The sequence below is a fragment of the Oncorhynchus mykiss genome, unplaced genomic scaffold (assembly GCF_013265735.2).
Source record: "Oncorhynchus mykiss isolate Arlee unplaced genomic scaffold, USDA_OmykA_1.1 un_scaffold_390, whole genome shotgun sequence".
Taxonomy (NCBI): Eukaryota; Metazoa; Chordata; class Actinopteri; order Salmoniformes; family Salmonidae; genus Oncorhynchus; species Oncorhynchus mykiss.
The window spans coordinates 42,306-66,838 of NW_023493837.1; the positions used below are offsets into that span (position 1 = coordinate 42,306).

The 24,533-nt window shown below is 45.8% G+C and overlaps 1 protein-coding gene across 1 annotated transcript; it reads left to right on the forward strand.

Annotated features, from left to right (window-relative positions):
• The first annotated feature begins 3,929 nt into the window (after positions 1 to 3,929).
• Positions 3,930 to 14,213, forward strand: LOC118954555. The gene is made up of 6 exons (XM_036974040.1): positions 3,930 to 4,043; positions 12,338 to 12,409; positions 12,757 to 12,814; positions 13,058 to 13,205; positions 13,301 to 13,337; positions 13,570 to 14,213. The coding sequence occupies exons 1-6, from the start codon at positions 3,930 to 3,932 to the stop codon at positions 13,912 to 13,914; spliced, it is 774 nt and encodes a 257-aa protein (XP_036829935.1). The 3' UTR covers positions 13,915 to 14,213.
• The last annotated feature ends 10,320 nt before the right edge of the window (positions 14,214 to 24,533 follow it).

Genomic DNA, 24,533 nt, shown 5'->3' on the forward strand with positions numbered 1-24,533 from the left:
CACATTGTGATTCATTGAGCACACACACATACTACTTCAGATATTTCCCACTGTCACACCCTGACCATAGTTTGCTTTGTATGTTTCTATGTTTTGGTTGGTCAGGGTGTGATCTGAGTGGGCATTCTATGTTGGATGTCTTGTTTGTCTATTTCTATGTCTGGCCTGATATGGTTCTCAATCAGAGGCAGGTGTTAGTCATTGTCTCTGATTGGGAACCATATTTAGGTAGCCTGGGTTTCACTGTGTGTTTGTGGGTGATTGTTCCTGTCTCTGTGTTTGCACCAGATAGGACTGTTTAGGTTTTCACATTTCATTGTTTTGTAGTATATTCATGTATAGTTTTCCTTTATTAAACAAACATGAATCATCACCATGCTGCGTTTTGGTCCGCCTCTCCTTCACCGCAAGAGAACCGTTACAGAATCACCCACCACAACAGGACCAAGCGGCGTGGTAACGGGCAACAGCTACAGCAGCGAAAAGAGGAATGGACATGGGAGGAAGAATTGGAAGGTAAAGGACCCTGGGCACAGCCTAGAGAATATCGCCGCCCCAAAGAAGAGCTGGAGGCGGCGAAGGCGGAGAGGCGCTGGTATGAGGAGGCAGCACGGCGGCGTGGATGGAAGCCCGAGAGTCAGCCCCAAAAATGTATTGGGGGGGGGGGGCACACAGGAAGTGTGGCGAAGCCAGGTAGGAGACCTGCGCCAACTTCCTGTGTTTACCGGTTGGGCTGGAGAGACCGGGCAGGCACCGTGTTACGCTGTGAAGCGAACGGTGTCCCCAGTGCGGGTGCATAGCCCGGTGCGGTACATTCCAGCTCCGCGTATCGGCCGGGCTAGAGTGGGCATCGAGCCAAGTGCCATGAAGCCGGCTCTACGCATCTGGTCTCCAGTGCGTCTCCTTGGGCCGGCTTACATGGCACCAGCCTTGCGCACGGTGTCCCCGGTTCGCCTGCATAGCCCAGTGCGGGCTATTCCACCTCGCCGCACTGGCAGGGCGACCGGGACCATTCAACCGGGTAAGGTTGGGCAGGCTCGGTGCTCAAGAGCTCCAGTGCGCCTGCACGGTCCGGTCTATCTGTCACCACCTCCACGCACCAGCCCTCCGGTGGCAGCCCCCTGCACCAGGCTGTCTCTCCGGCTCATCCTTACAGGGACTCCCGCCTGTCCAGCGCTGCCGGAGCCTTCCTCCTCTCCAGCGCTGTCGGAGTCTCCCGCCTCTCCAGCGCTGCCAGAGCCTTCCTCCTCTCCAACGCAGCCGGAGTCTCCCGCCTGTTCGGCGCTATGAGAGCTACTCAGTCCAGCGTTGCCGGAGCCACCCGTCTGCCCAGCGCCGCCTGAGCCACCCTTCTGCCCAGCGCCGCCTGAGCCACCCGTCTGCCCAGCGCCGCCTGAGCCACCCGTCTGCCCAGCGCCGCCTGAGCCACCCGTCTGCCCAGCGCCGCCAGTGCCGCCAGTCTGCCAGGGGCCGCCAGTGCCGCCAGTCTGCCAGGGGCCGCCAGTGCCGCCAGTCTGCCAGGGGCCGCCAGTCTGCCAGGGGCCGCCAGTGCCGCCAGTCAGCCAGGGGCCGCCATTCAGCCAGGGGCCGTCAGTCAGCCAGGGGCCGCCAGTCAGCCACGGGCCGCCAGTCAGCCAGGGGCCGCCAGTGCCGCCAGGGGCCGCCAGTGCCCGCCAGTGCCGCCAGTCTGCCGGGGGCCGCCAGTGCGGCCAGTCTGCCAGGGGCCGCCAGTCTGCCAGGGGCCGCCAGTGCCGCCAGTCTGCCAGGGGCCGCCATTCAGCCAGGGGCCGCCATTCAGCCAGGGGCCGCCAGTCAGCCAGGGGCCGCCAGTAAGCCAGGGGCCGCCAGGGGCCGCCAGTGCCGCCAGTGCCGCCAGGGGCCGCCAGGGCCGCCAGTCTGCCAGGGGCCGCCAGTGCCGCCAGTCTGCCAGGGGCCGCCAGTGCCGCCAGTCTGCCAGGGGCCGCCAGTGCCGCCAGTCAGCCAGGGGCCGCCAGTGCCGCCAGTCAGCCAGGGGACGTCAGTGCCGTCAGGGGCCGCCAGGGGCCGCCAGTGCCGTCAGGGGCCGCCAGTGCCGCCAGGGGCCGCCAGTGCCGCCAGTCTGCCAGGGGCCGACAGTGCCGCCAGGTGCCGCCAGTCTGCCAGGGGCCGCCAGTGCCGCCAGTCTGCCAGGGGCCGCCAGTGCCGCCAGTCTGCCAGGGGCCGCCAGTGCCGCCAGTCAGCCAGGGGCCGCCATTCAGCCAGGGGCCGCCATTCAGCCAGGGGCCGCCATTCAGCCAGGGGCCGCCAGTAAGCCAGGTGCCGCCAGGGGCCGCCAGTGCCGCCAGTGCCGCCAGGGGCCGCCAGTGCCGCCAGGGGCCGCCAGTGCCGCCAGTCTGCCAGGGGCCGACAGTGCCGCAGGTCTGCCAGGGGCCGCCAGTGCCGCCAGTCTGCCAGGGGCCGCCAGTCTGCCAGGGGCCGCCAGTGCCGCCAGTCTGCCAGGGGCCGCCAGTGCCGCCAGTCTGCCAGGGGCCGCCAGGGGCTGCCAGTCTGCCAGGGGCCGCCAGTCTGCCAGGGGCCGGCAGTGCCGCCAGTCTGCCAGGGGCCGCCAGGGGCCGCCAGTCAGCCAGGGGCCGCCAGTCAGCCAGGGGCCGCCAGTCAGCCAGGGGCCGCCAGTGCCGCCAGTCAGCCAGGGGCCGCCAGAGCCCCTCAGCCCAGAGGCGCCAGAGCCCCTCAGCCCAGAGGCGTCAGTGCCGCCAGTCTGCCAGGGGCCGCCAGTGCCGCCAGTCTGCCAGGGGCCGCCAGTGCCGCCAGTCTGCCAGGGGCCGCCAGTGCCGCCAGTCTGCCAGGGGACGCCAGTCAGCCAGGGGACGCCAGTCAGCCAGGGGCCGCCAGTCAGCCAGGGGCCGCCAGTCAGCCAGGGGCCTCCAGTCAGCCAGGGGCCGCCAGTGCCACCAGTCAGCCAGGGGCCGCCAGTCTGCCAGGGGCCGCCAGTGCCGCCAGTGCCGCCAGGGGCCGCCAGTGCCGCCAGTCTGCCAGGGGCCGCCAGTGTCGCCAGTCTGCCAGGGGCCGCCAGGGGCCGCCAGTCTGCCAGGGGCCGCCAGGGGCCGCCAGTCAGCCAGGGGCCGCCAGTGCCGCCAGTCAGCCAGGGGCCGCCAGAGCCCCTCAGCCCAGAGGCGCCAGAGCCCCTCAGCCCAGAGGCGCCAGTTACACCGTTACACCCACAACCAACATTCAACCATATATCAATGATTCAGTGTAAAATACATGTACTGTAAAATAAACCGTATTTAATTTACAACCAATAAAATAATACATGATGCAAGACACTCAGTTATAAGGGAATTAACTGGTTTAACTTCTCAAACAGAAACACACACATTTCCATTTTCTGTGGATCGCCCATGTTTACATTTTACTGAATGCCAGTCTGACCTTTGACCTGTAGATGGCAGTAAAGGTCTACTTTTACTGCAGATCCTCTTCTAAAGCTCAAACCTCTCTGGACAAGGAGCCGAAACATTTGTCCCTAGTGAGAGTGTGTGTGTGTGTGTGTGTGTGTGTGTGTGTGTGTGTGTGGCAAGAAAAGGGAATATTGCACTACAGTTTTATGATACAGATACATTTTGCATTCGGTAGCATAGCACAGCTGTAGTTTATTCAAATGCCAAATGTACATGTAGCATGCTTCTGCCTACAGATGCTTTTCTGAGTGACTTGTGTTGTGAGAGAACCAGAATTCAAACAAAAGCTCCTGGATTACATTTTATAATATTGTCAGCTCTTTTTAGTAACATATGGTAGCATACATGTTTCACACAGTGGCAAGTCAAGCTAGTTAGTTACATGTAACAACATTACATTATATGGTCAATGTTTGTGTGTATCCTCTTAGCTTTTACCTTCGACATCAACAAGCGACGCACGGGCTGGTCCTGCAGACTCCCACGCCCATGTCCCAGGAGAAGGCTGGGGGCCACCTGCTCACTCACGTCCCAGCCATCTCTTTTGAGACCGACTCTACTGTGGAGTGCACCTCCAAGAGGACTCCGGAAGAGAGGGAACGGGTGAAGGTTAAACTGGCCAACATGGCCTTGATGGGAAGGATCAAAAGTCTTGGCTGTGAAATGCCCATTATGTGTGATTATCGAATTGATAATTTTCCACTTTTGAAACAACAATGGGAAAGACAGGGTTTATAGCAAAGGTTGCTCAGATTGGGCTTTTGGGAAAATTGGGAGAATGAAAGTGCACTCCTGATTCAGAGAGAAAGATCCAGCTTAATCATCCATACCATTGTTTAAATTACAATAAAAAAACATTCAAACTGTTCCTGAGTTTCGAAAGACAGAGAAAGGAAAACATCATTATCTTCAGTCTGTTCACACCTGTTCACACAAGTCCTACTGTCCACAATCTCAGGGTTCTTCAATACAAACACACCTGTTTCAGAAAACCTGATCACTTTCACATTCGAACAATGTTTGTAGGATACTTTTCAATAACTCAATAAATGTAAGTGTTGAAACCATACATAGCTGGTAACTTGAGCTCGGCAGAGTAGTTTTGACCTGTGTCCAGATGCAGTCATTTATGTTGTCTAAAGGCAATTTGTCTCTTATAACAATGTTATTTTTCTGAATAATCTAATTTAATTGACTGGTAGGTAGTCACTAACTATTTGTAGCATGTGTTCCTCTGTTTATTGATATTTACATGGTGTGTATGTGTTAAGATGTTAAGTAATTAATGTTGATTTGTTTGATAAGACAGGGTAAAGAAAACCTCCATTTTAATGATTTTAGTTGTGAGTTTGACATTTTACCACAAGAAGTCACTATAATACTATACGTTATCAAACAGGGTTGTGCTGAAAATCAAATGAACCACAGCCAAATTAATTATTTGCAACTAAGAGTAAGATTAAAAAAGACATGTATAACTTACTTTCTTGATAAAATACATTCTAAAATGTCAATATATGTGATTTCTGAGTATGTAGTGCACATATCTTTTTAAGGCCCAAAGCAGACGTTTTTATATCAATATCAAATCATTTCTGGGTAACAATTAAGTACCTTACTGTAATAGATTACGATGAAAATGGTCAAAAATGTATTTTTTGCAAAAAAAACTTTCTCAAGCAATAATTTTGCTAGGACTGTCTGGGAGTGGTCAGTGTGGAGGGGAAATTAAAACTAGCTGTTATTGGCACTCTCTTTGTCGTTGGTCTATAAACCAATTTACACATGGTGATGTCGCCATGGAAAGCCAAAACTCTCGCCCATGCAAACCTGCTGATTAGAACGTGAGAAACTCTCATTTCATGGCACTTCAATATCGAAGTTAATTTTTCGTAGCAGGTTAGGAAACTGAGGTTAAGGTTAGGAAAAGGGTTAGGGTTAGTGAAAATGCTCTCCAAACCTTCTACGAAAATTACTTTGCATTGAAGTGCTGTGAAAAGAATGTGTCCCTGCTCAGGTGTTGCATGCATCAACCAATGGTTGTGTGCCAAGTCATCCATTGTGTCATCGACTGACAGATTGCTATAACATATGATGTGGTTAGCTGACACACAAAATACCTATCCAGGCAGTGTAAGATCTCGCAAGTGTCAGCAAGGCCTGGGCAGAGGAACATGCTCCGTATTTTCAACCAGAACTATCAGGAAGCAACCCCGATCACATTTTTGTAAAACACATTTACAGTGTTAGTTTCATCAGCTGTTGTACAATATGAAATCAAATTATTTTGACTTCACAGGGCCTTTAAATGTAGGCAAACAAGTTTTCAGCATTCAAACTAATCTACCCAGCCAGATTCAGCACCATGGACAGTGAAGATCAGAATACCTGCGATCTGACGATTAGAACAACAGTGCTATTTTTTTTTTTTTTTCAATTTAAAGTTTTATTGAAGTTCTTTTTTTTCAATCAACCAACAAAACACATTCCACATTCACAGGCTTTAAAAAAAGAAAAAGTCAAAAAATAATAATACATATGAAAAAATAAAAATACAATTAAAATGAATGATAAAGTCAAATAAAAGCATTTATTTTCCTTGGTGCACACGTACTCAAAAACGAAATTAAAATAAAAACACACAAAAAAAACATTTAACACTTGCAGCAGCACTATCAAGGTTCTTATCAGCTATTTCAAGCATTCGCTGAGACGACGGGCCAATAATTCGTTTTTAGGTTTTACAGTACCTTACACAACATGCATCTGCGCATTTCCCTAGTCACCCCGTTCACTCTGTCCAGTTTGAAATATAGTTGAATAGTGAAGACCAGAGTCTATCAAACTTGGGCTGTCTCTTGTGGAGGTCATAAGTGAGCTTTTCAAGAGGAAGAAAGTCAACAATCTGGTCAATCCACATTTTAAATGTAGGAGGGGTATTTGAGGCCCACAGTAGAAGAATACATTTCTTAGCAAAGTATGTAATAGTCATAAGCAAATTTTCTCTGTCAGGATCAAGAACAAAGTCCTGCTGGGCATTAAGAAGATAGATACACAGGGTCATATCAAACTGTACCTCTAGTATTTTCTGTGCAGCAGTATGTACAGATTGCCAGAATCTGGCAATCTCCCTACAGGTCCAAAATACATGCATATAGGTTCCACTTTCAGAGGTACATCTTTTACAGTTGGGAGACATATCGGTTTTCATTCTATGGAGTCTCAAAGGAGTATAATAAAATTTGTACAAAAATTTGTAATTAGATTCTTTCATTTTTACAGTATACCCTGTCGCAAACCTCCACCCATAACTCATCACTGATAGTCAGACCAAGGTCCTTTTCCCAGATTATTTTCAAAGGAGTAAAGGAGGAGCTTCCTTTCTCAGAAAGGAGTCTATAGATGTAAGATATTTTGCCTTTAATGGATTGTGCTGTGACAAGAAGGGTTTCAACTTCATTCAACTGAGTTCTAAACCTCCTCTTGGAGGTAAATGAGGAAATTACATGTCTAATTTGAAGATATTTGAAAAAATGGGATCTTGGCACATCGAATTCACTGCAGAGCTCTTGAAAGGATTTCAGTGTAGTGGTTTTCTGATGAAATAGGTCTGAAAAGGTCCTGATTCCTAGAGTATGCCAAAGATTAAAGTTGGCCTCCCTCAGGGCTTTTGGCAAGTCTGGGTTGCCCACTATAGGCGAGTGAGAACATATTTGGGAGGAAATGCCCAGGTATTTCTTACAGTCCCTCCACGCTAGTAGGGTGCTGTAAATCACAAAGGTTTTGGCTATGTTGCCCACTTCACTAAAGTTATTAATGAATATAATTGAGCTTAAGGGCAATGAACCACAGGATTGGGCTTCTATCTGAATCCACGTTGACTCTTGTCTGTTTGTGATCCATGTTAGCATGTTGCGGATTTGGGCAGACCAGTAGTACAATTGAAGGGAGGGAAGGGCAAGACCACCCTTAGATTCAGGTTTCGATAGAGTGGAAAACTTGATCCTAGGTTTTTTATTGCCCCATATAAATTTGGTGATGCTTTGGTTAGTTGTTTTGAAAAAGGAACCTACTGGGAGATAGCATGGGAGCATCTGAAATAAGTAGTTCAGCCTAGGGAGGACGTTCATACGGATTACATTAATTCTTCCTACTAAGCTAATTGGGAGGGAGATCCAGGTTTGGAGATCGTTCTTGATTCGGTCCAGGAGTGGAAGATAATTTTCCTTAAAAAGGCTATTCAGATCTGGTGTTATGAAGATCCCGAGGTATTGAAACCCCTGTGTTTTCCATTGGAAAGGACAAAGTGTCTTCATAGAGCTGGTGAGTGTAATATTGAGAGGGCAGGCAGTGGATTTGTTAAAATTGATCGTATAACCTGAAAACTTGCCATACTGAGCAATTGTGTCTAAAATGAGAGGGAGGGATTTCTCAGGGTTGGATATGTAGAGCAAGACATCATCCGCGTAAAGCGAAATCTTGTGCTGCAGGCCGCCTGCAGAAACACCCATAATACTTGGATTGCTCCTTATCAGCTCTGCCAGAGGCTCCGGCCCCAACAAGTAGAGCAGCGGGGACAGCGAGCACCCTTGTCTTGTGCCCCGTTCCAGAGGGAATCTGTCAGAGTTCAGTCCATTAGTAGTCACCATGGCATTTGGATGAGAGTATAGTGATTTGATCCATTTAATAACATTTGGGCCCATATTGAACTTTTCTAAGACTGAAAACAGAAAGTTCCACTCCATCCTGTCAAACGCCTTCTCAGCATCCAGTGAAGCCAGTAGGACAGGGGTCTTCTGTGCGTTTACTTGATCAATAATATCAAAAAGACGGCGAATGTTATCAGAAGAGTATCTGTCTCTAATAAATACAGTTTGGTCCACTTTTATTATTTTGGGAAGAAGAGTGTTAAGTCTTTTGGCGAGCAATTTGGTAATTATTTTATAGTCGAAATCCAACAAGCTTATGGGCCGGAAGGACGAGCAGGATAGGGGGTCCTTGTCTTTTTTTAGCAACACTGTAATGCGAGCTGTGTGCATTGAGTCTGAGAGAACTCCGTTTTTGCAAAAATCCTCCAGCATTGGCATGAAGATAGGGCTGAGCTTTGTAGAACTCTCTGGGGAATCCATCTGGGCCTGGGGACTTATTAGGTGGCATGGAGGTAATTGCCTCCAGGATCTCCTCAGGAGTGAAGGGGGAGTTGAGATCTTCTTGGTCGGTCTCTGATAGTTTAGGTAGCGAGATTCCCTCTAGGAAAGAGTGGAGTTCTGCCTCCGTGTGTTTTCTCTCAGAGGTTTATAGTTTGCAGTAAAAATAATGAAAAGTTAAATTGATCTTTTTTGGGTCATATGTGACCTCGTCCTCTGCTGTTCGGATAGCCATGATTGTACGCTCTGACTGCTCCTTTTTTAATTGGTAAGCAAGCAATCTACTGGGCCTATTGCTATACTCATGGTATTTCTGTTTAGTAAAGAAAACTTTTTTTTTTATCTCCCGAGTGTAGTCCAAATTCAGTTTGGCTTTGGATGCTTTAAGATGACTCCAGGAGGTGCTGTCTAGGGATTGTTTATGTATTTTTTCACAGCATTCCAGCTCCCTCTCAAGATCTAGCCTGTGTGCTTCCATTGCTTTTTTCTTAGAGGAAGCATATGCAATTAGATGACCTCTTAGTGTGGCTTTAGCAGCGTCCCACATTGTGGCCGGAGAAACAGGAGAATCTTTATTGTCTTGTGTGTAGTTGTCTATCCATGTAGTTACTAATGTATGGAACGCTTCGTTTGATAGCATGGAGGTGTTGAATTTCCAGCTCTTTGACCTCGGGATGTTTTTGCAGAGGTCAAAGCGGAGGTGGACAAAGGCGTGATCTGAAAGTGCTATGGGTCCGATTGTACAAGTGGCTGAATTTATGAAACTCTTTGGGATAAAAATGTAATCTATACGGGAGTAGGTGTTATGGACATTAGAGTAGTATGTATAGTCCATAGATGAGCTATTAGTCTCTCTCCAGATATCTATCAGTCCCATCTCTTTAGTAAGAGAGTTCAACATCTTTGCAGATCTAGGATTTGTGGTGGGGACTTGAGATGATTTGTCTAGGGTTGGGTTAAGGGTACAATTAAAATCTCCGGCCACCACGCCAAAGGAGACACAATGCTCATTGAACAGGGTTATAATTTTTGACATGAAGGCAGGAGTATCTGTGTTAGGGGCGTATATGTTTAATATAGTAATTGGTTGACCATATAGTGACCCAGTTATCAAAATAAATCTCCCCTCCGGATCAGATATGTTTTTGTCAATTATGAATGGAACATTTTTATGGATAAGTATGGCTGTGCCTCTACTGTTTGATTTGAAAGATGAGAAATACACCTGTCCCACCCAAGCTCTGCGGAGTTTGGCATGTTCAGCATCACAGAAGTGTGTCTCTTGTAATAGCGATGTCTGCTTTTTCCTTTTTTAGAGCACATAGTATCTTTTTTCGTTTTATTGCATGCCCTAGACCATGGCAGTTCCATGTCAATAGATTCAAGGTACTAGTCATCGTCATCGAGCAGTAATCGAACTTTAGTGCAAGTCATCGCTGGGTAAAAATGGATAGTAATTACAGCTGCGTTCACATAAAAGGAAAATAAATGGTGTACATAAAATAATAATCTCTGAACACCCCAGCTGAGTTCCCAAACAACTCGACACATCCCGTTGGATCTGTTACCCCCCCGCTCAGTCTCAATTCTGTGTTCCGAATAAAACAAAAACCGGGAACAGTTAGCAACGCACAACGTCTCCCCACCAAAGAAATGCCTCATCCTCTCCACCCCGCATTGAGTAAATAACATAGTTGCCCTCGTCCAGACCACAGTAAAAGAGGGGAGAAAAATAAAATCAATAGCCAAGCCTACATATACCTCCCCCGAGGGACATAGGGAACCCCAAGTAATAATAGCAACTTAAAAGTAGGCTGAAACATTAGTAGGCCTAGGTTAGGCTATACAGCCCATCCCTCTCAGTTAAAGGAAAATAAATATAAATTGGACGGCTATAATGACCTTTAGGGGGTGGGTCTCTGGATATCGGCTATATGTCGTGTTTAGTGTTTAGTTCTGTACGTTGGGATCTCAACTCAGAATGGATGTCTTCGACAGAGTGCGAGGTTGGCATTCGTTGTGCCTCGTGGGGGAGCGGGTTCTCTTGCTCCTGGCTAATGGCGCTAGTTTTTTCTGAAGCTAGCTTCTTCTTGGAGGCTTTTTCCGTCGCTAATACTTGAGTCCGGGTAAAAATGTCACCTGTAGTGTCGCCGCCATGACTTTTTCTTACTAAAGCTAAATGAGTTTGAACTTGGAGTGGAGGTAAGATTAGGAATTGGAAACTACTTGTGCGGAGCTCTTAGTTCATGCGGCCAACTCGTCCAAGGGTCACGTGATCCCCAACAGTGCTATTTTAAGTGATTTTTAAGACACCCAAAGTCAATTTAAATCCACAACAAAATCTGCAGGATAAAAAGCAATATAATCAAACATTCAAATAAGTAAACAGGCTATATTAAAGTGCACTAAACAAAGAGACAGATTAACCATGGAGAACACGAAACATGATGACAGATTAACCAGGGAAGTGAATTTAACAGAGGTTAAAGCTAAAACAACAGAATCTGGGTACGTCTGTGTGAAGAGGTGTGGCTTTAGTGTGGATTTGAATAGTATACAAGTAGGCCTATGCTATTTTTGCACTGTAAAACTTTTTTTTAAGTGTTATGTTTTCCCAGATTCATAGTGTTATGCAGCCCAGGCCTATCTAGGAAGGCTGGGCATAAATTGTTTGCTCACAGCATCACATGATGACGTGGGCAACATAAACACTTAAACTCTGTAGATTAAAGTTAATAGTAATCAAAACTAATTTCACCACGAAAGGAAGTGCAATCGAAATGAATGAAGAAGACAAGGTAATTCTAGTGAGTTAATAAAATGACAAGGTGTTGCCTGTCAGCGTTGTAGACTACTGCCTCACAAGCCCGGGCTTTAGTGGCACTGGCATACGCGCTTGCCTCTGCACTGAAGGAGCCACCGAACGCGTCCGCGTTGCAGATCTCACTTTCTCCCGCTACAGTATGTCCTACAATGACATATTTGGTGGGGATTGGCAGCCAACAATAGGATTGGATTGGGACTAAATCAAAGAATAAAACGATATTGAAATGAATAGTATTAACAAATATTTCCCAGAAGATTTTGGGTTCAACCTAAGGCTGACTAGGACAGATCAATCAACTTGATCCGACACAGTAAGCCTACATGTCATACGTAAGTAAATCCACAAGAGAGACAATATTGCAAAGGCAGGACCATGTTCGATGGAAGGCGTAGGGGTAGGCAATCGAAAACGTTTGACGGGGAAATTTCTGTCAATATTAGCTAGTCCTACTGAGTGGGCAAGTAACCTTTCCCGCGCTCTTCCTAAAAATACTATTTGTGATGTCATAAAGGTCTAACGTTCCATGACGTATCATGTAGCCCTAAATTACAGTCCCTGCCTGCAATATTGTCCACACTCTCGACCTGAACTCAAGCTTGAATGTAACCAACACAGACAAGGACATGCTTTTTGAGATATAAAATAGCTTGAATGGATGAAGAAAGGGTAAGCTAAATTACTTCATGCAATATTGGGGGAAAGTAAAAAAGGGTAAAGCAATATAAGCAGATATTTCTTGTAAAAAGCTATAACATATTGTAAAGCAAATGTACCATTCTTTATAAAGTCACCAGCTTAGCGCTGATATGGCTGTAGCTCTATTTATGATGTCCTCTGCACAGATCTACTCTGACATTGACATATTATTACTTATTGGAATGTCTGTCCTTCAGGTAGCACAGAGGGAGGATGGTGATCCTCAGAGGGAAGGAAAGGAAGTTGTTGAGGAAGAACCTGTGGCCACACCCAAAGAGGAGGCCAAGAAGGGAAGGAAGGTAAGATGGCAGGAGTGACAGAGCACATAATAGGCCTACTGGGTTACACTCTGTACCTGATAGCAGTCATACCATAGATATCTATATATCTCAGATAACAACATACGTAGTAGCTGTTTTCAAAACGTGTTTTAAGAGCTGCTTTGACCTGGCCCATAGCCTATTTATAAATTGTCTCAGAGTAGGAGTGCTTATCTAGGATCAGTTTTGCATTTGAGATCATAATGAATACAATTATTTGGGCAAGGTTGAGCCCACACCTTTTCTGATGAACTTTATGTATACGGGCCCTGGTGTTACATGTCTGCCATCATTTGAGCTCTGGAATCTGTTCTGTTCTATCCTAGGCAAAAAGTAAGAGGAGTGGCAAGAAGTCAAGGAAGCTGGGCACTGACAACGATGCAGGTCAGAGATTTACCTCTGTAGTACTACATTGTTTCTCTATTCTGTCTGTGATGTGAGGTTGTGCTATCCATTTTCAATGAAACTGTAGTCTACTGTAATCAGTAAGAAAGGTCACATAGATAGCTTTATTAAAATAGGCCTATTCTAAAACCCTTAAACAATGAAATCAGAGTATTAAGAGATAAAACGTCTGATTTCTCTTTAATTTTGTTTCTACTTCCTCTACGGCAATCACATCTTTAGTCTCCAGGAATAAACACCTGGATAGAGGATCTGTAATTGAGCTCCTGGAGAAGAAAGCTGTTCAGGCTACATTCGGCCCAGGCAACAAGGATGAGATGGAATACTCCTACCCAATCCTCATCTCATTCCTGCGCAATCTTACTGATGAGTATGTTAAAAGTTTTTCTGTAATGTTCAACATTTATGAAATATTGTGCAGTGGGAACTAAACACTAACTAAAACACTTATTTTAAATTGTCTAGGCAGTGGCAAGTGATCTACAAAGGACTAAAAAACCCTGTAAGTTTCCCTACCTGCCTTTGACCTTTGATGTGTCAATGATCTGTTGAATTCAGAGATTAGCCATCAAGTCATATTCTGTTATTCATGTTCTCTGTCAGACTTCATCAAACTTTGAATTCAGTCACAGACAAGAATAACAATGTTGATCAAATGCATTCTGTTCGATCTAGAATACTTTACATCACAGTTCCATTGAAAAGACTGTTTTTGTTCTGTTTGTTCAAAACAGATGACGAAGGAACAGCTTGCCAAATTGTGCAAGACAATTGTAACCTTCATCGCACAGACCACCCTGAAGATCCTGCTGCCAGCCCTGGCCCGCGTACTTGGGGTAAAGGACTTTGCTGACGACGACACTGACTCACCCAAGAGGGGTGGCAGTGCAAGATCCTTTGCTGCCTTTGATCAGGAAAGACTGGAGCTCATCCAGGAAGTTAGATATCTGGCGAAGAAAATGTATAAGGGCGGCACAGGGGCTCAACATCTCAGGTCCCTAACACCCTCTTCTAAGAGGTATGTTCCCCTCAAGGTTTTCATGTATGGATTTCACCAAGATCATCTATCCCAGTGTTAGCTAATGCAATTTACTCTATCTGATGTAGTACAAAATGTAATGTATCAGCCTTTGAGCATATTCAAATGAATGAGCATGTAAAGCGATCAAAAGGACATGTAGATATTTAGAATACTAAAATTACAACGCTTGACCGATTTGCCAAGTTAAGACAGGAATTATCATGCTTTGCTTGTTCGTTTTAAAGTTCCCAGACCTCAGTGAAAGTCCTCCTGGGAATGACAGAGGACAGAATCATCAAAAGTGTCCAGGAGCAACTGTCTGATCATAATATCCTGTCCTCCTGCCCACCTGAGCTGACTGTTGGTCTTATCAAGGTGGTGGTCGAACAGCTTAACTCTGCCCTCTCTGCGACCATCAGCAGAGCCATTTCAGGGCGGTCCTCCCCTATTTCTTCTGGTACCCAGGCCGCTGAACAAATGGTCAACATGGTCCAGAAATGTTTTGATGATCACACCACCCCAGAGGACCAGAGCTCTACCTCTGTATTAGAGTCATGCATTCCACCTGCAACAGAAGAAGTGATGACTGTTATCACAGAGATGGTGGGTGAATTGGAAAAAGAAGATCCGGAATTGGCTAAGGTTTTTCGAGAAGTGGCTGTGAAAGTTAAAATGTTGGCATCTGGCAGTGACCTTGTAGTAGAGCACCTGGATGTTGAAGACTCTCCTGTTCCAGAGGAGCTGAACATAATATGTACATCTTGCAAAGCAATGATGCAAAATCTTGGCACTCTGTTTAGTGTGAAGTTCAAGACCAAAGCCTCAAAGGCTGTGAGTGAAATTCTTGTGAGAAGGTTAATGAGCGATATCTCTGGTATGGTTCAACCTTCTCATTCGTTTAGTACCACTCCAAGCTTGATGAATGCATCTAGCCCATCTGACAGGATCCTTGATTCTGCGGCCACTGAGCTCATACTGACCAAAGTAGAATCTGAGGCATCACAAATAATTGATAACTTTGTTGAAGATGTCAAGGACATTGTGCAGTATGCTGAATTAGATCAGCCAACAAGCACCCAGAGAGATACCCAAGTGGGACACTGTACGACAAAGCGGAAACCCTTCCATGCAGCTCGTAGACTCTGCGAGAGACTTCAGGCAAAGCTGGAGACATTGTTCCTCAGAATGGGTGGAGCTCCAGTCCAAGGGGAAGAACTTATGGAAAAAGCTGACTCCAGTGCTGTGCTTCTGGAGCATACTGACTCCAGTGATCTGCCTGTTTCAATCCTGAGCTTGCCTTCCCCATGTAGGAGTGAATCCCCTATATCAGAACGTAGTTCATCTTCTTTATCTGATGGATGTGATTCAACTGACTCTGTAGGAGAGAAAACACCAGAGCAACCTGAAACCAGTAAGAGTGAGGCAATACTGCAAGTGGTCAACTCAACAGGACTTGGTTCTCTCCGTAAATGCCAAAGTGAGAACTCTCAACCATTACTGTCTCTCTGTGATTCCAACATGGTGCCCTGCACCAAAGAGGTCTTGTCCCAGATTGTGACCATGTATAGGTCAGAGGTGGCAGATTTGGAATGCACATCATCTGTTGCAGAGGGTTCCTCTTACAACTCCCTTGAAGTCTGTGGCTTTTTGGACAGTGTCATGTCTTATCTAGAAGACATGCCTGTGTCTGGTTCTTCATGGTTGGAAGGATTAAGAGATACTCCAGCCTCAGTCATTGAGAAACTCTCCAGTGAGGAGTTCCAGATGAACGCTACCAACGAAGTGCGAAAAATACTGATCAAATCAGTCAGTAGCTTTCCCAGCAAAGTCAGTTCCAGCCAGACAGATTCTCAGATGTTGCCAGCAAAATCAACAATTTCCTTAAGGCATACAGATATAACTGCTTTTGAAATCGTTGGATCAATTACAAATGACATGAAGAGCCTTTTCCCACCCACAGAGTCTTCTACTACTCTATGGCAGGCAGACTCTATGCTTCAACAGAGTGATGAGAAAACCTCAGAGTACACTGAGGCCACACCCAAAGGCTCACAGTCTGGTTTGGAAGTATCTGAGAAGAAGATCTGGACAACTGCAAAGACTATTTACCACAATGTGAAGACAAAGATGATGAATTATTTTACATGGCAAAATCAAGTCAAAGCAACAACGGCTCAAGCCAAAAAGACCCTCAGCCATATTCTGGTTTTAATTCAGAAAGAGCTGGCAAAATCTGACCAAACGGTGACTGCGCTTTCACAAATAGAGAATGTGGTTGGAATGATGCTGAAGGATGTTGAAAGGGTAAGCAGTGAATGTGGTGAGGAACTGATCTATCAAGCGCCACAGCGTTCTTCCTCCTCGTTGTCATCCTCATCTGCCAGATCAAAGAAGTCAGAGTGGGAATTTTCACTCCCTGGCACTCCCATCTCTTCTGATTTACCAGAGAGTATTACTCAGCCCATTGTGAGATGCTCAGTCATCGACATGGGCAAATCTACTAAGCCAAAAACATTGGTGTGTGATGCCAGGGAAAGCATGTCTGCAATAGTGGATACCATCATAAAGGAGGTACATCCAGAGGAAGAAGGGGAGGTTGCATTCCACCCTGATCTAACAGCTGCAATAGCAAGACTGGAGGAGCTCATATCTCAGGGTAGGATTGGTGCTCTCTCACGTGATCTTACTCACCAAGTCAACCGCATCATTTCTGAGAGCAACTTGACCCCTCTGGTTCTGACAGTGGCGGCTGAAAAGAGTGCATCCGATACAGTCCTTACTGAGCTGAAGAGGAATGACAAGACGGTGGGGAAGCCCACAGCTTACAAGCTGGTTCAGCTTTTTGCAGAGGAGTCTGTGAAACGCCTCTTGCTTCCTAGCCTTGTGCCCTCTACAGCTTCAATGAGTTTGGCTCAGGGAGTTAGTGTGCCGGCTAGCGTATCTGAAGATAGGATTTCATGGTCTTTTTCTACATCAGCATTTAGTGACACAGTCAGCCTGTTTACCAAAGTAATGGTAAGTCAGGTCATGGACTCTGTGGTTTCTGATGCACAAAGCAGAGGGTCATCTCCAACCGGAACTGTAACTGATATAGGCAGTCTACTGAGTGGTAAGTCCTACCCTCTGCCATCTTTCTCCGCCATCAGCATGACAACAAGTGGGACCTCCAATGCTGCACAAGGCTTTGAGGCCAACATAGATGCTGAGGAAAGGGATACCATCAGTTGTTTCGGTGTACCTCAGAGCATTGTTTGTGATCAGAATTCAACCAGCCCGGATGTTGCCTCGCTTTCAACCCCATCCACTGACAACTTAGTCGGTGATGATGACTTCACCGGCCTCATCAGCATGTTAGTGGTGAGACTTCTGTCAAAAATCCAAACCCAAACTGATCTGTACCCAACTGACGTCACACGCACGTCACAAGACCTGATTCCAAAAGTTATAGCTGCCTTCTGTGCATGGTCAGGCTGCTCTGAGACCCAAGCTTATCCCAAGAACCTGAAGAGTCACAAAGTATACAGCACCGTCTACAAACATCTGTTGAAGGAGTTTGGCTCAGAGAAAATACTCCAACTGGCCGTGTCGACTCAGGACTCCACTTTCAATAGGATTCTTGTGAAGTCATTGAGCAAGGAGCTTCTCCACAGTTGTAACGAGGCATCAAGAGCAGCCTCAAGAACATCTTTCGAAGCCACCAGGCCAGAAGCTCTTCTCATGGCTGAAGATGTGAAGGCTACCAGAGGGAAGCTGTCTTTCCTACAAAGGCTTGCCAGACTGAAATTCAACTTAAAGGTACATCACACTTATTTAAGTTAACAATTGTGTCAATGTGAGTAAACAATGTTATTTAGAGAAAATGTAAAACCATCCATTAATTCCAAAACCATTTATAAATCTTGTTGTGCTGGTGTGTAAGATGTGATCGTTATTACCGTGAGATTGTTCTGCTGTGACAGTTGTTTTGACATGTTTTTGTTTTAGCCATTCATGATGGGAAACAAGAAGAATTCCCGCCATTCTGAATCCAAAGACCAGACTACTGCTGAAGAGATCATGTGTAAGTCCATACAGCAGGACATTTACTGTTTGAGATATTGGTGTACAAAGCTGCTATTGCAAAAATATTAAACCCTATATACAGTACATTATATATTATCGATAGTAATCTCTTATGTAAAATGATTTATAGTTTCCAAATCTCAAGATTCTGGTTCTCATTTATTTGTGAAAGTAATAATGAGTTGAAACTAAGAATACAATATACCATCATTTCTAAATGAAAGTGCATGTCAACTCTCTCTCTTCTGTCGCCCAACATAGTGGCACATCCTGCCACGTTTGGACTCCCAGAGGGTCTTCCCTCCACCTCTCAACAGGAGAAGCCTCGCAAACGTCCCCTTCTAATCAGGATGTTTTCCACCATCTCCATAGGCCTATCCAAGCCATTCAAACGGTTTTCAAAGCAAGCTTAATACAACAATTTCCTTTAATACAGTAATATTTGCATTGAATTGATGGCCTTTGTCTTCTTTTGTGTTGCCCTGTTAACACATTTGATTAGAAAATACATAGTATATTTAGTTTAGTTTATTATGCAGTCATAGTCACGGTGTAGGCTAAACAAACTAATGTTGTCCTGAATAATGTATAGAACATGCACCCCCCCCCCCCCCCCCCCCCACCCACACACACACACACACACACACACACACACACACACACACACACACACAGTGTGATTCATTGAGCACACACACATACTACTTCAGATATGTCCCACTGTCACACCCTGACCATAGTTTGCTTTGTATGTTTCTATGTTTTGGTTGGTCAGGGTGTGATCTGAGTGGGCATTCTATGTTGGATGTCTTGTTTGTCTATTTCTATGTCTGGCCTGATATGGTTCTCAATCAGAGGCAGGTGTTAGTCATTGTCTCTGATTGGGAACCATATTTAGGTAGCCTGGGTTTCACTGTGTGTTTGTGGGTGATTGTTCCTGTCTCTGTGTTTGCACCAGATAGGACTGTTTAGGTTTTCACATTTCATTGTTTTGTAGTTTATTCATGTATAGTTTTCCTTTATTAAACAAACATGAATCATCACCATGCTGCGTTTTGGTCCGCCTCTCCTTCACCGCAAGAGAACCGTTACAGAATCACCCACCACAACAGGACCAAGCGGCGTGGTAACGGGCAACAGCTACAGCAGCGAAAAGAGGAATGGACATGGGAGGAAGAATTGGAAGGTAAAGGACCCTGGGCACAGCCTAGAGAATATCGCCGCCCCAAAGAAGAGCTGGAGGCGGCGAAGGCGGAGAGGCGCTGGTATGAGGAGGCAGCACGGCGGCGTGGATGGAAGCCCGAGAGTCAGCCCCAAAAATGTCTTGGGGGGGGGGGGGGGGGCACACAGGAAGTGTGGCGAAGCCAGGTAGGAGACCTGCGCCAACTTCCTGTGTTTACCGGTTGGGCTGGAGAGACCGGGCAGGCACCGTGTTATGCTGTGAAGCGCACGGTGTCCCCAGTGCGGGTGCATAGCCCGGTGCGGTACATTCCAGCTCCGCGTATCGGCCGGGCTAGAGTGGGCATCGAGCCAAGTGCCATGAAGCCGGCTCTACGCATCTGGTCTCCAGTGCGTCTCCTTGGGCCGGCTTACATGGCACCAGCCTTGCGCACGGTGTCCCCGGTTCGCCTGCATAGCCCAGTGCGGGCTATTCCACCTCGCCGCACTGGCAGGGCGACCGGGACCATTCAAGCGGGTAAGGTTGGGCAGGCTCGGTGCTCAAGAGCTCCAGTGCGCCTGCACGGTCCGGTCTATCTGTCACCACCTCCACGCACCAGCCCTCCGGTGGCAGCCCCCTGCACCAGGCTGTCTCTCCGGCTCATCCTTACAGGGGCTCCCGCCTGTCCAGCGCTGCCGGAGCCTTCCTCCTCTCCAGCGCTGTCGGAGTCTCCCTCCTCTCCAGCGCTGCCAGAGCCTTCCTCCTCTCCAGCGCAGCCGGAGTCTCCCGCCTGTTCGGCGCTACAAGAGCTACTCAGTCCAGCGTTGCCGGAGCCACCCGTCTGCCCAGCGCCGCCTGAGCCACCTGTCTGCCCAGCGCCGCCAGTGCCGCCAGTCTGCAAGGAGCCGCCAGTGCCGCCAGTCTGCAAGGGGCAGCCAGTGCCGCCAGTCTGCAAGGGGCAGCCAGTGCCGCCAGTCTGCCAGGGGCCGCCAGTGCCGCCAGTCTGCCAGGGGCCGCCAGTCTGCCAGGGGCCGCCAGTCTGCCAGGGGCCGCCAGTGCCGCCAGTCTGCCAGGGGCCGCCAGTGCCGCCAGTCTGCCAGGGGCCGCCAGTGCCGCCAGTCTGCCAGGGGCCGCCAGTGCCGCCAGTCTGCCAGGGGCCGCCAGTCTGCCAGGTGCCGCCAGTCAGCCAGGTGCCGCCAGTCTGCCAGGGGCCGCCAGTCTGCCAGGGGCCGCCAGTCTGCCAGAGGCCGCCAGGGGCCGCCAGAGCCCCTCAGCCCAGAGGCGCCAGAGCCCCTCAGCCCAGAGGCGCCAGTTACACCGTTACAACCACAACCAACATTCAACCAGATATCAATGATTCAGTGTAAAATACATGTACTGTAAAATAAACCGTATTTAATTTACAACCAATAAAATAATACATGATGCAGGACACTCAGTTATAAGGGAATTAACTGGTTTAACTTCTCAAACAGAAACACACACATTTTCTGTGGATCGCCCATGTTTACATTTTACTGAATGCCAGTCTGACCTTTGACCTGTAGATGACAAAGGTCTACTTTTGCTGCAGATCCACTTCTAAAGCTCAAACCTCTCTGGACAAGTAGCCAAAACATTTGTCCCTAGTGAGAGAGAGTATGTGTGTGTGGCAAACAAGGGAATATTGCACTACACTTTTATGATACAGATACATTTTGCATTCGGTAGCATAGCACAGCTGTAGTTTTTTCAAATGCCAAATGTACATGTAGCATGCTTCTGCCTACAGATGCTTTTCTGAGTGACTTGTGTTGTGAGAGAACCAGAATTCAAACATAAACTCCTGGATTACATTTTATAATATTGTCAGCTCTTTTTAGTAACATATGGTAGCATACATGTTTCACACGGTGGCAAGTCAAGCTAGTTAGTTACATGCAACAACATTACATTATATGGTCAATGTTTGTGTGTATCCTCTTAGCTTTTACCTTTGACATCAGCAAGCGACGCACGGGCTGGTCCTGCAGACTCCCACGCCCATGGCCCAGGAGAAGGCTGGGGGCCACCTGCTCACTCACGTCCCAGCCATCTCCTTTGAGACCGACTCTACTGTGGAGTGCACCTCCAAGAGGACTCCGGAAGAGAGGGAACGGGTGAAGGTTAAACTGGCCAACATGGCCTTGATGGGAAGGATCAAAAGTCTTGGCTGTGAAATGCCCATTATGTGTGATTGTCGAATTGATCATTTTCCACTTTTGAAACAACAATGGGAAAGACAGGGTTTATAGCAAAGGTTGCTCAGATTGGGCTTTTGGAAAAATTGGGAGAATGAAAGTGCACTCCTGATTCAGAGAGAAAGATCCAGCTTAATCATCCATACCATTGTTTAAATTACAATAAAAAAACATTCAAACTGTTCCTGAGTTTCGAAAGACAGAGAAAGGAAAACATCATTATCTTCAGTCTGTTCACACCTGTTCACACAAGTCCTACTGTCCACAATCTCAGGGTTCTTCAATACAAACACACCTGTTTCAGAAAACCTGATCACTTTCACATTCGAACAATGTTTGTAGGATACTTTTCAATAACTCAATAAATGTAAGTGTTGAAACCATACATAGCTGGTAACTTGAGCTCGGCAGAGTAGTTTTGACCTGTGTCCAGATACAGTCATTTATGTTGTCTAAAGGCAATTGTCTCTTATAACAATGTTATTTTTCTGAATAATCTAATTTAATTGACTGGTAGGTAGTCACTAACTATTTGTAGCATGTGTTCCTCTGTTTATTGATATTTACATGGTGTGTATGTGTTAAGATGTTAAGTAATTAATGTTGATATTATCCAAAGGGTTTTTAACTGAAATGTTAAATGTTGGTGTCTCGATCTCAGACATTTACGCTCATATTTGTAAATAGTATTTCAAAAATGGCAGAATCAAACAGTATTGGAATAGTGACTTGTATTTTGCATCTAGAAGTGTAAGAATTTTAGAAGAATGCTATTTCATCAGTCAAATGTTGCACTGTTTGATAAGACAGGGTAAAGAAAACCTCTATTTTAATGAGTTTAGTTGTGAGTTTGACATTTTACCACCACTATAATACTATACGTTATCAAACAGGGTTGTGCTGAAAATCAAATGAACCACAGCCAAATTAATTATTTGCAACTAAGAGTAAGATTAAAAAAGACATGTATAACTTACTTTCTTGATAAAATACATTCTAAAATGTCAATATATGTGATTTCTGAGTATGTAGTGCACATATCTTTTTAAGGCCCAAAGCAGACGTTTTTATATCAATATCAAATCATTTCTGGGTAACAATTAAGTACCTTACTGTAATAGATTACGATGAAAATGGTCAAAAATGTATTTTTTGCAAAAAAAAACTTTCTCAAGCAATAATTTTGCTAGGACTGTCTGGGAGTGGTCAGTGTGGAGGGGAAATTAAAACTAGCTGTTATTGGCACTCTCTTTGTCGTTGGTCTATAAACCAATTTACACATGGTGATGTCGCCATGGAAAGCCAAAACTCTCGCCCATGCAAACCTGCTGATTAGAACGTGAGAAACTCTCATTTCATGGCACTTCAATATCGAAGTTAATTTTTCGTAGCAGGTTAGGAAACTGAGGTTAAGGTTAGGAAAAGGGTTAGGGTTAGTGAAAATGCTCTCCAAACCTTCTACGAAAATTACTTTGCATTGAAGTGCTTTGAAAAGAATGTGTCCCTGCTCAGGTGTTGCGTGCATCAACCAATGGTTGTGTGCCAAGTCATCCATTGTGTCATCGACTGACAGATTGCTATAACATATGATGTGGTTAGCTGACACACAAAATACCTATCCAGGCAGTGTAAGATCTGGCAAGTGTCAGCAAGGCCTGGGCAGAGGAACATGCTCCGTATTTTCAACCAGAACTATCAGGAAGCAACCCCGATCACATTTTTGTAAAACACATTTACAGTGTTAGTTTCATCAGCTGTTGTACAATATGAAATCAAATTATTTTGACTTCACAGGGCCTTTAAATGTAGGCAAACAAGTTTTCAGCATTCAAACTAATCTACCCAGACAGATTCAGCACCATGGACAGTGAAGATCAGAATACCTGCGATCTGACGATTAGAACAACAGTGCTATTTTTTTATTTTTTTTCAATTTAAAGTTTTATTAAAGTTCTTGTTTTTCAATCAACCAACAAAACACATTCCACATTCACAGGCTTTAAAAAAAGAAAAAGTCAAAAAATAATATTACATATGAAAAAATAAAAATACAATTAAAATGAATGATAAAGTCAAATAAAAGCATTTATTTTCCTTGGTGCACACGTACTCAAAAACGAAATTAAAATAAAAACACACAAAAAAACATTTAACACTTGCAGCAGCACTATCAAGGTTCTTATCAGCTATTTCAAGCATTCGCTGAGACGACGGGCCAATAATTCGTTTTTAGGTTTTACAGTACCTTACACAACATGTATCTGCGCATTTCCCTAGTCACCCCGTTCACTCTGTCCAGTTTGAAATATAGTTGAATAGTGAAGACCAGAGTCTATCAAACTTGGGCTGTCTCTTGTGGAGGTCATAAGTGAGCTTTTCAAGAGGAAGAAAGTCAACAATCTGGTCAATCCACATTTTAAATGTAGGAGGGGTATTAGAGGCCCACAATAGAAGAATACATTTCTTAGCAAAGTATGTAATAGTCATAAGCAAATTTTCTCTGTCAGGATCAAGAACAAAGTCCTGCTGGGCATTAAGAAGATAGATACACGGGGTCATATCAAACTGTACCTCTAGTATTTTCTGTGCAGCAGTATGTAGATTGCCAGAATCTGGCAATCTCCCTACAGCTCCAAAATACATGCATATAGGTTCCACTTTCAGAGGTACATCTTTTACAGTTAGGAGACATATCTGTTTTCATTCTATGGAGTCTCAAAGGAGTATAATAAAATTTGTACAAAAATTTGTAATTAGATTCTTTCATTTTTACACTGGTAGAGGAGCAGTATACCCTGTCGCAAACCTCCGCCCATAACTCATCACTGATAGTCAGACCAAGGTCCTTTTCGCAGATTATTTTCAAAGGAGTAAAGGAGGAGCTTCCTTTCTCAGAAAGGAGTCTATAGATGTAAGATATTTTGCCTTTAATGGATTGTGCTGTGACAAGAAGGGTTTCAACTTCATTCAACTGAGTTCTAAACCTCCTCTTGGAGGTAAATGAGGAAATGACATGATTAATTTGGAAGATATTTGAAAAAATGGGATCTTGGCACATCGAATTCACTGCAGAGCTCTTGAAAGGATTTCAGTGTAGTGGTTTTCTGATGAAATAGGTCTGAAAAGGTCCTGATTCCTAGAGTATGCCAAAGATTAAAGTTGGCCTCCCTCAGGGCTTTTGGCAAGTCTGGGTTGCCCACTATAGGCGAGTGAGAACATATTTGGGAGGAAATGCCC